This window comes from Tupaia chinensis, unplaced genomic scaffold (genome assembly GCF_000334495.1).
Source record: "Tupaia chinensis unplaced genomic scaffold, TupChi_1.0 Scaffold000258_1, whole genome shotgun sequence".
NCBI lineage: Eukaryota > Metazoa > Chordata > Mammalia > Scandentia > Tupaiidae > Tupaia > Tupaia belangeri.
This window is the reverse complement of record NW_006159738.1, coordinates 420,625-433,514: the sequence shown is the minus strand read 5'-3', so window position 1 is coordinate 433,514 and position 12,890 is coordinate 420,625. Positions and strand designations below refer to the sequence as shown.

The following is a 12,890-nucleotide window of genomic DNA, read 5'->3' as shown; positions in this document are numbered from 1 at the left end:
GACTCGCCCCCCCCCCCCCCAGTGTCTCCATGCCACGGTCCACCGCAGCTTTGGCCAGCCTGCTCTCCCCAATGTGGTGTAAGTCAAGGCTACACAGTAACTTATTTATGAAACGGGTTTTGCTGACCGGCCTGTTGGATGACACCTGGTGCTGTACCAAGCATGGGCCTGGTCTCGAGACAGGAGACCTAATTTTCTGGCGATCTCATCTTGTACAATGAGTACTCTTTTGCAGCTAAGAATTTGCAGCTGGGAAGCAATTCCATAGCTCAGTCTTTGACCAGCATAGAGAATGAAGACGGGGCCAGTGACATTTTGGAAAAGCCCTCCAAGGTATGCCTGATTCCCTGTCCTCAGCACCGTGGTAATGGACGCGAGTCCCCTCTGACGAGTCAGGGTAAACAGTCCATCCCGGAAACCTGTCACACGGGAGTGGACATGGTAGACCCCCCTGGGGGCCGCCTGTGCCTGAGGTTCAGTGATTGGCCAGAAGGACCCACGGGCCCCAGAAAAGCTGTGACACTCCTGGTTACAGTTAATCACAGTGAAAGATGCAGATTAGTGTCAGCAAAGGAAAAGGTGCACAGGGCCGAGCCCAGGAGAAAAGCATGAGCATCTCGCTGTCCTCTTCTGTGGGGTGGGGGGGCTTAATCCCACCTGCAACTCCACGTGACAACACGCATCGTGCATGGCCCATGTAAGGCTGTGGCTGCGTCGTCAGGAATGAGGTCCAGGGCTGGCTTGTGGCCTAGTGGTGAAGGGGCCCAGACCCCACATGGCCCACATGGAGTTTGAATGCTGGCCCCAGTGTTGAACCAGGCTGGGTGCACGTGTGTGCCTCAAATTCTGACAGGTGGAGAGTGGAGGGATTGAAGTGTGACCACACCTCGCAGGGATGTCTCTCTGGGGAGTATGTGCGCCCTCTAGCACACACACACAAAGCGTTGAGATCGTCCAGGGTTCGGAGGTGAGCCAGGTATTCCAGGGTGTTAGGTTCTGTGGGTGGACGGGTGACTCTCAGGCTGACAGCGCTTTGTTCATGTTTCAGAAATCCATGAAGTACATTGTGGAGAAGATGTACCTCCACGTGCTCTGCACCCCGGTTCCTGAGGAGTTTCTGGACCAGAATGTGGTGTTTTTTCTCAGAAATACGAAAGGTCTATTTCTGGGGTGCAGGGCTGGTTGTGCACACATGTGCGTGTACATGTGTGGGAGAGGGCTTTCTCACTCCTGCAATATCTGGAGAATACGGCTTGTCAGGACAGTCGCTCCTCGGGCAGATTCGTACTTGCGAACTCACTGACTCACTGGATTTATTCATAGCCCACGAGCAGCACTTCAGGCCTGCACGATCATCCAGATGTGGCCGAGTGGGGAAGTGGGAGTCCCTGTGTGCTCCGGCTGGGTCTCTTCCACTCCTCTTCCCCACCGACCTTGTGCTCTGAATCCGTTCCTCTTTAGAGACGATCTCTGAAGCCAGCTACATGAAGGAGGCTGTGGAGACTATGCCGGAGACGCTGGAGTATGGAATCATACACAGTCGCGTGCTGCATGTCCTGAAGGACATCGTATGCCAGGCACGTGCGGGCACAGGGCGCGGGTGCGGCCTCTCTAATCCCATCTGACTCGCTTACTCCACAAGGGGGCGGTGGGCAGCTCTCCTGCTGCAGGCATGGTCCTGGGCAACGCGCACCCTGCCCTCCTGGGGCTTATTCATGGGGGGGGGGGGGGCACACAAGTGGATCAAGGAGCTATTGAGTGGCGGGAGGAAAACAACCCCCAGCAGTGCTGCAGAAATGAGCTCTGTATGTGCATGTGCATGCCGTGGGTGGTGGCGAGGACGGCCTTGCTGAGGAGGTGATGTCTGAACCCGGAGAACCAAAAACCGTGTGCCGGCTTCGTAGCCTAGTGATTGAGGGAGCTGGATCTCACAAGGCCAAGTGCTGTTTGAACCCTGGCCGGCGGGAGGAAAACAACCCCCAGCAGTGCTGCAGAAATGAGCTCTGTATGTGCATGTGCATGCCGTGGGTGGTGGCGAGGACGGCCTTGCTGAGGAGGTGATGTCTGAACCCGGAGAACCAAAAACCGTGTGCCGGCTTCGTAGCCTAGTGATTGAGGGAGCTGGATCTCACAAGGCCAAGTGCTGTTTGAACCCTGGCCTGAGAGTTTGAAAACCATACCTTCGTGAGCCAGAAACACTTATCATTAGTGAAACTGGTCTGTTTGTGAGTTTTGTAATAAAAATTTGTTTTCTAATTGACAGAGGGGTATGTGTGTTCACCAAAGACAGACAGAGAGACACGGGAGAGAGAGAAAGCACCCCCTCGCGAGACATGGCCGTGCTGCAACCCTCTATTCCTCCATCCTCGTTGGGATTTGGGGCGTGCATACACATGGGCCTGGTGTGTTTCTCAAGCCACCGGGGCCAGGATTCAAACTGCAGGCACCCACGTGGCATCCAGTTTCATACACACAGTGCTTAACTGCTATGCTACGGTGCTCCTTTTGGAAGTATTTGAGCTAATAAAAAGAAATATTTTACAATGAAAATTTTCCCATTTTGCAACCTCCAATGGATTTGTGGATTTAGGCACTGGGTGTCAAGGGCGAGAGAGAGAAAAAGAGAGAAGAAGGAGGGAGGGAGAGAGGACCAAGCTTTATGCGTCCTGACAGAACACCACCAGTGGCCTTGGAGGAGGCATCCCAGTGCGGTCTCTGGGCTGAGCTGCCAGTTTGCAGGAAGGAAAGGAAAGTTGTTCAGCTGCACATAGGTGTGCAGCCTGAGGACCCAGATGGGGCTCTCTCCAAGTCCAGTGTTCTGGGTTCTTCTGTGATGTACAGTAAATACACATAGACTAAGAATCCTCAAAGATACGTCAAACTTTTAAGAAAAATAGGCAAAAGTAAAAACAAGAACCAAGCCCAGTGGACCGGCCCACCACAGGCATTGGCAGGCCACTGTTGCAGGGCAGGAGGTTGGTTGTGGTCGTATCAAAGTGACCTCACAAATGCACACGCTTTCCCCAGCTGAGTTCCCAGCTGATGGTCCCACAGCCAGAGTATTCAGTCAGAGGCAGTTTAAGTGGTCGGCCGTGATGCGGTGCGATTTGTTTTATATTTTTACTTATTTTATTTAGTTAGTTTTTAAAAGAGGTCTTTGCGCATGTACCCGCCAGAGCGAAAGAGAGAGACAGTAAGAGGGAAAGTGAGAAATCATACCCCGGAGGGGATGGCCAGACTACCATCCCTTCTCCTCCATTCTCCTCCCAGGATCTTGGGCACATACGCACATGTGCCCAGTGTGATTTTCAAGTCACCGGGTCTGGGACTCCACCTGCAGTGGGCCAAATGGGAATCCAGTGACTTAACTGCTATGCCATCTGCCGGCCCCGGTGTGATTTGTTTTACAAATTGGCATTCCAGGTTTTCCTGCCAGCATTGTCCTTCAATCAGCACAAGATGGACGCGGCCGCAGGCCTGGTGTCTGGCGACGCCTCTGCTTCTGAGTATGACATGGCGGTCCCTAGCATGCCTGGGGAATCGGTAGAATTTCACAGCATTCAATTAATACGGGATGAATTTTTAATGAACATTCAGAAATTTGCAAGTAGTATTCAAAGAACAATGCAGCAACTTGAAGGTAAGGTTTCATTTTCCCCTTCTTTTTTCTTTTCTTTTTTTTTTTTTGAGAGGTTTTCACTATAGGGCGCGTGTGCTCGCCAGACAGACAGAGAGAGACAGAGAGACAGAAAGCGAGAAATCACCCCCCAGGGGGGATGGTCACACCGCAATCCCTTCTCCTCCATTCTCCTCTCGGGATCTTGGGCACGCACGCACACGCGCCCGGCGTGAGTTTAAGCCACCAGGTCCGGGACGTGAACCGCGGTCAACTACGTGGGAGTCCAACGACATAGCCATTACGCTAACTGCTGGTCCCCCACTTTCCCCTTCTTAAGAGGGATTCATTTACTCTAAAAAGGCAATTTAAGAGTTTAGGGGTGAGGGTCCAGCAGGTGATTAAGGCACTGGACTCCCACATGGCCAACTGCTGTTCAAGCCCAGACTAGGTTGCTTGAAACGGCTTGAAAATCACGCCAGGTGTGTGTGGTTCAGATCCCAGGAGGACAGCGGGGAAGGGGAATGTGATATGGCCTTCCCTGGAGGGCGATTTCTTACTTTCCCTGTCTCTGTCTCTCTCCAGTGAGCTCATGCACCCTATAGCAAAAAGCCAAAGCAAACCAAAAAAGAGTCTGAAAGAGAGAAGAGTGAACCGTTTTTCCAGCTGCTGGGGCTGGGACTCAAACCATGGTCCGCCATGTGGGATTTGGCTTCTTCTGAGCAATGCCGAACCACTACACTACAGAGCTGGCCCTCGATGTTGATTTATAAAGCTCTTCGAGGGGCCAGACAGGGCAGACAGTGTTGTGGTGGTAAGGGGCAGTGCTCCGTGAGGCAGTCAGCATGGGAAGGGGTCCTGTTCAAGTCTGGAGACCGTCTCAGTACTCTGGGTACTTCTTGTCCATGGTCCGGGCTGGCTGGGGCTGGGGGCAGACCCTATTGGGGGTGCTGTCTCTTCTTCTCTCATTCATCAAAGAAAGAAAGAAAGAAACTTTAAAAAGCTTCTTTACCCTTTTTCTTCAAGATGCATAATAACACAAATGTCTGATATTGCTACAAAGTAAATTTAAACAAAAATTTGCTGTGGGGCACATATGCTCACTGGAGAGAGAAAGTGAGAGGAAGAAACCAAGAAAGCACCACTCCCTCCCAGGGGAGACGGCCACACTGCAGTCCTTTCTCCTCCATCTTCCTCTTGGGATTTTGGGCATTAATGCACATACGCCCAGTGTGATTTTCAAGGTACTGGGTCCAGGACTTGAATTGCACAACTGGCCCTGTGGGATCCAGTGCCTTTACCACATTGCTGGCTGACCTGTACAATGTGAATCTTTAATATGCATACATTATCTGAGTATGCTTATATCAAATGTGGTTAGAGTAAACATAGGTTAGTATAGTCACGCTCTGTGTAATGGCGTTTCAGTTGGTGACGCACTGTATACGCGACAGTGGTCCTGTGAGATTATAGCAGGCTGTGCCAGGTCGCCCAGGTGTGCAGCAGGTGCACTGCCTAGGCTGCGCAGGTGCAGTCAGAGACGTCCAGGGTGTGTCCCTGCCATTGAGGGATAAGTGAGTGTATGGCTTATGTACATGCACATGTGCACTAAATTTCCTAACAGTAATACGTACATAAAGTTTAACAATGACGGGGTTTAGACTGGCCCCGGAGTGCAGTGGTTAAGGGAACTAAATCCCACATGGCTGAAAACAGCTAGGTCCCACCCGGCCTCAGTGGCTTGAGAAACATCCTGAGTGTGTGTGCACGTGTACCCAAATTCTTAACAGGAGGGAGGAATTGAAGGTCAGAAATGGTGTCATGACCAAGCCCCACTGGGGCGTGTTCTCTCTCTCTCTCTCTGGCATTAAAAAAAAAGAAACACACTACAGTTGGGACCAGCAGATGGCATAACAGCTATGTTGCTGGGCTCCCATGTAGTTGACTGTGGCTCAAGTCCCGGACCCGGTGGCTTTAAACTCATGCTGGGCGCGTGTGCGTGCGTGCCCAAGATCCCGAGAGGAGAATGGAGGAGAAGGGATTGCAGTGTGGCCATCCCTGGGGGGTATTTTCTCACTTTCTGTAACTCTGTCTCTGTCTTTCTGGTGAGTGCACATGCCATATACCAAAACCGCTCAAAAAAAAAAAAAACCAGTGGAGTATTAACAGATATTAATAATGACAAAAATGACAAAATGATCCTGCCTCACTTTCCCTATCCGTCAGTTCTACTTCCTCACGGTGATTTCTTTTCTTTTTAAATAATTATATATTTCATTTATTGTTCTTACTATTATTAAGCTTGCTATAGGACACATGCATTCACCAGAAAGAGACAGAGAGGGCAAGTGAGAAAGCAAGGTGTCGGATCTGGAACTTGAACCGTGGTCAGGCATGTGGGAGCTCAGTGTCCTCACTACCACGCCACCTGCTGGCCTGACAGAGACGTCTAAGAGAAGTTGTTTCTGTGGACAGTTGCTACCATGTCTCTAAGGCATATGCTCTCACTGCTATTTCTTCTTCTCTTTTTTTGATTGTTTATTTAATTAAAAAGAAAACAAACATCTTTGCAAAAGGGTGCATGGACTTGCCAGAGAGAGATGGAGAGGGAGAAAGCACCCCCAGGGGGTGATCACCCTGCAGTCCCTTCCCATTCGTTTCTCCGTCCTGTCGGGATCTGGGACGCACACATACGTGTACCCTGTGTTTGTCAATTGCTGGGCAGTGATTTGAACCGCACAGTTGACCGTGTGGGATCCAGCTCCCTAAACCGCTAGACCATGGGGGGCACTCTGTTGAAGATTTTAGAGTTAAATTGCTAAATGATCTGATCGAGCTTAATACTGGAGCAATGTTCTAAAATGTTTTCATTACATTCTAATGAAAGAGAGGGCGATGCAGACAGACTAGGGCGGGGTGTGTTAGAGCGTGCTTTACCGGGGCGGGGCGAGAAGGGCCAGCTGGGAGCACGACATCAGCGTTTGCAATCGTTCCCCCCAAACTAGCGGCCCCCTGACTGTTGTCCTACCAGGCGAGATCAAGCTGGAGATGCCAAGCATCAGTCTGGAGGGCGAGGTGTCTGATCTGGCCACTCAGCCGGAGACCGTGGAGGCGCTGGAGCAGTGTGTGATAAACTGGCTCAGTCAGATTTCGTCAGCCGTGGAGGGCCAGCTGAAGAAGACACCTCAGGTAACGCCTGTGGGTGGCCCTCGCCACCCTGGGAGCCGAGGGCCAATCGCTTCCATCTGCCTTCTTCTCGTACTGTCTTGGGACTTCCTTAGAGGATCCGAGTAAACATACCCAAGGTGGGCTTGTGATGTCAGTGTGCTGGCAGACTACTGCCCGGGTGGTAAAGATCACATGGGGCCAGCAGGTGGCGTGGTGGTTAGGGTCCTGGACGCCCACAAGCCGACCAAGGTTTGAGTCCCAGACCTGGAGACTTGCTTTCTCATCCCCCCCGCCCCTTCTGCTAAGCATGTGTCCTATACTAAATAAATAAATAAAATATTGAATAAATAATTCTTTTATAAAAAAGATCATACTGTGTGTATGTCAGGGTGTGTGGCCTGCTAGAAACAGGGATCCCAATTTAACTAGCTTAACTAAGAGAGAGAATTCCTTGGCTCACAGCTGGGATGTTCAGGTGCCTCTGCAGGATGATTTCTACCGTGGCAGCCACATGCCACACAGTATCTGGCCCCACCTGCACGCCTGACTGCCCAGAGAGGCGTGTCCTTGCCTCGCATTCCCAGCCGGAGTCCTGAGCGTCATCACGAGGCCTCCTGTTCGGAGCAGTCAGAAGAGAGGAATGGACGCTGGTGAACCCCCATGTCTACCCCACACTGACACGAGTGCTCTCTGTACGTCGATGTCTCCTCTCAGGGCAATGGCCCTCTGGCCGAAATCGAATTCTGGAGGGAAAGAAATGCCACCTTGAGTGCACTCCACGAGCAAATGAAACTCCCGGTGGTCAGAAAGGTCCTGGAGGTGATCAAGGAGGCGGAGTCCATGCTGGTGGCCAACCTGCAGCCCGTGTTCCTGGAGCTGTTCAAGCTGCACATGGAGGCCTCGGACAATGTGCGCTTCCTGTCCACGGTAGAGCGGCACTTCAAGGTGGGCTGCCAGGCAGGGCTCTGGAGGGGCAGCCCCGTGATGGGGCACAGGTCGGTGGCGTGAGTCCCAAGCCCTTCAGAGCGCTCTGTGCCCATCCACCATCTGAGTGCAAGATTTTCACCCTCCTGGGGCCAGCAGGTGTGTAGCCACAGCAGAGCCCGGGCAGAAGCAGGAAGTGGAGGGGCTGATGGAGAGCAGCAGGGCAGGTGGCAGGCTGAGTGCTCTTGTGGGCTGCCACCCACGACATGTGTCCCTGACGTGTCCTGTGGTGTGTGTGTTCAAGAAAGACACTCTACACACACGTGTGTCTAGTATGCAGACGGAAAAGCAGGAACGTGTCCATATGTCCTTGCCTTTCCGCAAGCTGTGCTATGTACATTGTATATCTTCTCTATTTCCATGTCAGCATGCCCCAACTGCTTTCAGGCTTCTTTCGTTTATTTAAATTTATTATTTTTATTATTTATTTTTAAAAATTTGCTATAGGGCACTTGAGTTCACTAGACAGAGAGAGAGAGAGAGAGAGAGAGAGAGAGAGAGAGAGAGAAAGCTGTGAGGTCAGGGACTCCAACCATGGTTGGCCACGTGGGAGTCCAGCACCCCAACCACCACGCCTCCTGCTGGCCCCATAAATTAATTTTTGTGAGTTAAGAAGAACGAACCTCTTACACGCTTACTGTTTATGAAACCCCTCGAGGCCCGAGGCTAAGACCACTTGTGTCTCTCTCTCTTTGGCATGCGGCTCTCGGCCAGAACATAACACACGGCGCCAGCTTCCACGTGGTCCTGGACACCATCCCCTCCATGATGAGCGCGCTGCGGATGGTGTGGATCATCTCGCGGCACTACAACAAAGACGAGAGGATGATCCCGCTCATGGAGCGCATCGCCTGGGAGATCGCCGAGCGGGTCTGCAGGGTGGTCAACCTGCGCACGCTGTTCAAGTGAGTGGCCCCACACTCGGCCTCCTTGCGTCTTTGTTTGTTTTATTTTTCTTGTTTTGTTGTATTTATTTTATTTTATTTAAAAATATTTAATTTAATTTTATTTTGTTTATTGTTACTATTTTTTAATTTGAACAGAGAGAGAAAGTGAGAAAGCAAGCCACCAGGTCCAGAACTTGAACCGCTGTTGGCCATGTGGGAGTCCAGCACCTTAACAACCTTGCCACCCTCCAGCCCCCTTGTATTTTTAGAGGTTTGTGCCATAGGGTGTGTGCTTGCCAGAAGGAGACAGAGACAGTGAGAAGGAAAGTCAGAAATCACCCCTGGGGGGATGGCCACGCTGCAGTCCTTCTCAAGTCTTCTCCTGGGATCCTGGGCATGCGTGCACATGTGCCTGGCATGACTTTCAAACCACCAGGTCTGGGACTTGAACCATGGTCGGTCATGTGGGAGTCCAGCATCTTTAACCATCACGCCACCTCCCGGCCCCTATATGCACACTTGTAACTGAAGCTTTCCTTTCTAGTTATACTTGGAGAGGCTGAGGCATAGGGTCGGAGGGTCCTCAGTCCTGGACCCCTCTTGGGCAGAACAGCCTTTGAGATGTTGAGGGAGATGGAGATCTTTTTTTCACTTTCTTGAAAAAAGTCTGTAAGTTGAAATAGGTACACGATCTCGGCACCTGACTCCAGTGCTCTCTCTGGCCCGGGTCCTAGCCACGTGCTGCCTGTGGCCCAGACAGAAGGCCCACCGGCTCTGCAGGCTGGGCTGGCAGTCCTAGCTGGGCCCTTGCAGGTGGCTGTGAGCAGCTGCAGCCGCTGTGGCGAGCCTCCACCAGGGGGCGGTGCAGTTAGGGCGGCAGGTCAGGACCCCCAGATCCCTGCTCCCCTGGGGCCGCTGGTGGCCTCCCCTCTCTTCATAGCACTTCTGCTTTACAGAGAAAACCGAGTGAGTGCACAGCACAAAACCCTGGAGGCCAAGAACACGCTCAAGATGTGGAAAAAGGCCTATTTTGACATCCGGGCCAAGATCGAGGCCTCGGGCAGGGAAGCTCGCTGGGAGTTTGACCGGAAACGGCTGTTCGAGAGGACGGATTACATGGCCACCATCTGCCAGGACCTATACGACATTCTGCAGGTAGGGAGGCCGTGGGGGGGTCAGGGAAGTGCTGGGGTGGGCACGGTGTCCGCATGACGACGTGGGGGAGGCGGGCAGGAAGTGTGACTCAGGCCTGGCCCGTCTGCAGGGGTGACATGAAGAGGTGTGTACGAGGACTAGGAGCTGAAGTGGCTGTGTGAACTGGGAGTGCAAAGGCCCGAGACAGAAAGGAACGTGGACCTGAGGGGGCTGGGTGACCACGGAGTCGGGAGTGGTCAGAGGAGGAGGCAGGGTCCAACATCTGGAGATACAGCTCTTGAGAACCACATCCCGGCATCTGGTTTACCCCACACGCGGTGGGCATAGTACCAAAGGGCTTAGGTGGGGAGGAGGTCGTCCGTGGGACACCATTCCCTCAGGTAAACCCAGGTCCCTGGCCACGGGGAGCTACCCGCTCCCCACCGAGCAGAGCGTTCACGAGAAAACCCGAAATGCATCCTCCTGGTCGTTCTGTCTGGACAGGTCATGGAGGAGTTTTACAACATATTTGGCCCGGAACTAAAGGCCGTGACGGGGGATCCCAAGCGCATTGATGATGTCCTGTGTAGGGTGGATGGCCTGGTCACCCCCATGGAGAGCCTGACCTTCGACCCCTTTAGCATCAAGTCCTCCCAGTACTGGAAATACGTGATGGATGACTTCAAGATCGAAGTTCTGGCAAGTACCACGTCCATGGAGGCCACCCGGGAGGTGGTCGCCAGGTTTTCCCCACCTGAAGTTCTGGGATTGGGCCAGTGCTCTGGCCCAGTGGCTAAGGAGCTAGACCCACATGGCCAACCACACGGTTCTAGTCCTGGACTCAGAGGCTTGAGAAGCACACCGGGCGTCTGTGGGTGCATGGCCACGCCCCAGCAGGGTGGAGAAATGGAGAAGAGACCATTCCCCACGGGGCAATGCCCTCTCCCTCTTCCTTTCCCTGTCGGCAGGGTGGAGAAATGGAGAAGAGACTATCCCCCACAGGGCAATGCCCTCTCCCTCTTCCTTTCCCTGTCTCTGTGAGCGCGCACCTCTGGCTTATAAACGAACAGGCAGAATGTACTGGGTTATTTAGTGATGCTTAGAGGTTTATTTTTCCCCCCAGAAAAGGTAATACTTGCTTATTTGCTAAAAACATAAGGTGAAAAGGGCATTCCTTCATCCTCGGTCCTGTTTGCCAGATGCCATGTTTATGCCTTTACAGTTTATTTATCATTATAGAGCATGCAGGCACACGAGAGCGAGCGTGAGCGCGAGCAAGACCCTCGGCAGGGTCTCTCCACACCACGACCGCTGCTCCTCAGGGTCTTGGGCACAGGGGTGCATGCCTGGCATGTTTTGGGCCACTCGGGATGCAGACCCGAAGTGGACTGCGTGGCTTCCAGCACTGCGGCTCGGTCCAGTGCCCCCTGTACACCTCGTTTACTCCTCTGTGTTGCTGGAGCACATTTCTCTGCTGCTTCCCAGGAAAGGTTTCACAGGCTGTGTGTTTCCTCAGTCTTCTACGTGTGAGTTCTGAAATTCTAGGTCGGTACAGAGATCAGAGTTGAAAATAACTTCTCTTGAGAAATGTGAAGGAGTCCTGGGCGTGCACACACTTGCACCTGGAGTGTTTTTGAAGCTGCCAGGTCTGGACCTCGAACCATGTAGGCAGCCATGTGAGACCCAGCCACTCTAATCACCACGCCAATGGCTGACCCAAGTTAACTTTAAAAATCTCTTACCTACCTTTTTTTAAAAATATATATATATAGATTTTTGCTATAGGGTGTGTATACTCCCCGGAGAGATAAAAAAGTGAGAAATCACCCCAAAGGGGGGATGGCCACGCTGCAATTCCCTCTCCTCATTTTTCCTCTCAGGATTTTGGGCATGCATGCACATGCGCCCCGTGTGAGTTTTAAACTGCTGGGTCCGAGACTCAAACCATGGTTTACTACATGGGAGTCCAGCGACGTAGCCATTATGACATCTGCTGGTCCCTCTGTTTTCTTTTTTTAAGTGCATTTGTTTTTCTAGGCGAGAGCAAGCTAGATGCAGTACCCCAACAGGATGCTGACCCCATTCTCCATCCTCGCTCAGCCAGTGCATATTATGGTCGTGTGGACACCTGCTATACTCAGGGAGGTGTCTGGCCGAGAACCGTCAACCTTTCCATCTGGAGCTGCTTTGTGTTTTATCACTGCGCCACTGTCCGGCCTGTTCTTACCATTTTGATCCAGGGCGAGAGATCAGAAAACCAGTACAGCCAATCCACCATTTCGATCAGACAGTAATGTCCACTATAATGTGATAGAAATCTCTCCCACGCCACTGTTTTGTCTTTTGTTTCTTACCACTTTGTTTTCGCAGGATGATGACAGAAGCATGGGGGGCTGTTTTCTTGATTTTATTTATTTATTTATTTTTTGCAGGTCATTGAGAAAGAAGCAAAAAATTTTATTGATGAATCTTTTAAGAAGCTTCGATCAGCTGAAGCAGCCTTTGACATGCTTTTAAAATTTAAGCACATTCGTTCACGGGAGGCTATTAATCGACAAATGATGATGAAATTTAACGACATCCTGGCCCAGTATTGCAAAGAGGTAATTGAAATCTGAGAGCTGCCAGAGCAGTCCAGCACCCTGAGTAGGAGGGAGACAGCTGACCACGCTCTTCTCTGTCTTCCGTGTCTGAAGATGGGGAAGACGGGGAGACGGGGAGTCTTCCCCAGGAGCCATATCACTGAACGTGGGTAACCCAGAGTGGGTTTGTCTAGTCAGTGGGGAAAGCTGGGGAGAATTTGCCATGCGTGATGGTTTTCTCCCTTCGGTGGGCCCTGGGTGAGTTAGTAATAATACAGTAGTGATAGTGGCCACAGCCACACATGTCCGATGAGCACATGGGGATTTGTAATGAACTCAGAAAAGCTCACCCGTATGCCCGTATTGGAGGACAGAGTTAGACACAGGGTCATAGCATAGCTCTGCTATGAGAGTTCTGCTTTCAGAGAGCTCGGTGTGACTGGGAGAAACACACACACACACACGCATGCACACAAACATGCACACGGTGGTAACCTTGTTCAGAAGGTGAGTTCAGCA

At 51.9% G+C, this 12,890-nt stretch overlaps 1 protein-coding gene across 1 annotated transcript in view; it reads left to right on the top strand.

Annotated features, from left to right (window-relative positions):
• The window catches only part of DNAH10 (dynein axonemal heavy chain 10), a 126,154-nt gene that overhangs the window by 5,300 nt on the left and 107,964 nt on the right, over positions 1–12,890 (top strand). Inside the window, exons 4-12 of the mRNA XM_006149228.2 lie at positions 1,049–1,157; positions 1,462–1,577; positions 3,424–3,640; positions 6,648–6,805; positions 7,499–7,729; positions 8,483–8,673; positions 9,612–9,810; positions 10,294–10,488; positions 12,222–12,392. Of these exons, the coding sequence (XP_006149290.1) occupies positions 1,049–1,157; positions 1,462–1,577; positions 3,424–3,640; positions 6,648–6,805; positions 7,499–7,729; positions 8,483–8,673; positions 9,612–9,810; positions 10,294–10,488; positions 12,222–12,392 (1,587 nt within the window). The remainder of the gene's footprint in view (positions 1–1,048; positions 1,158–1,461; positions 1,578–3,423; positions 3,641–6,647; positions 6,806–7,498; positions 7,730–8,482; positions 8,674–9,611; positions 9,811–10,293; positions 10,489–12,221; positions 12,393–12,890) is intronic.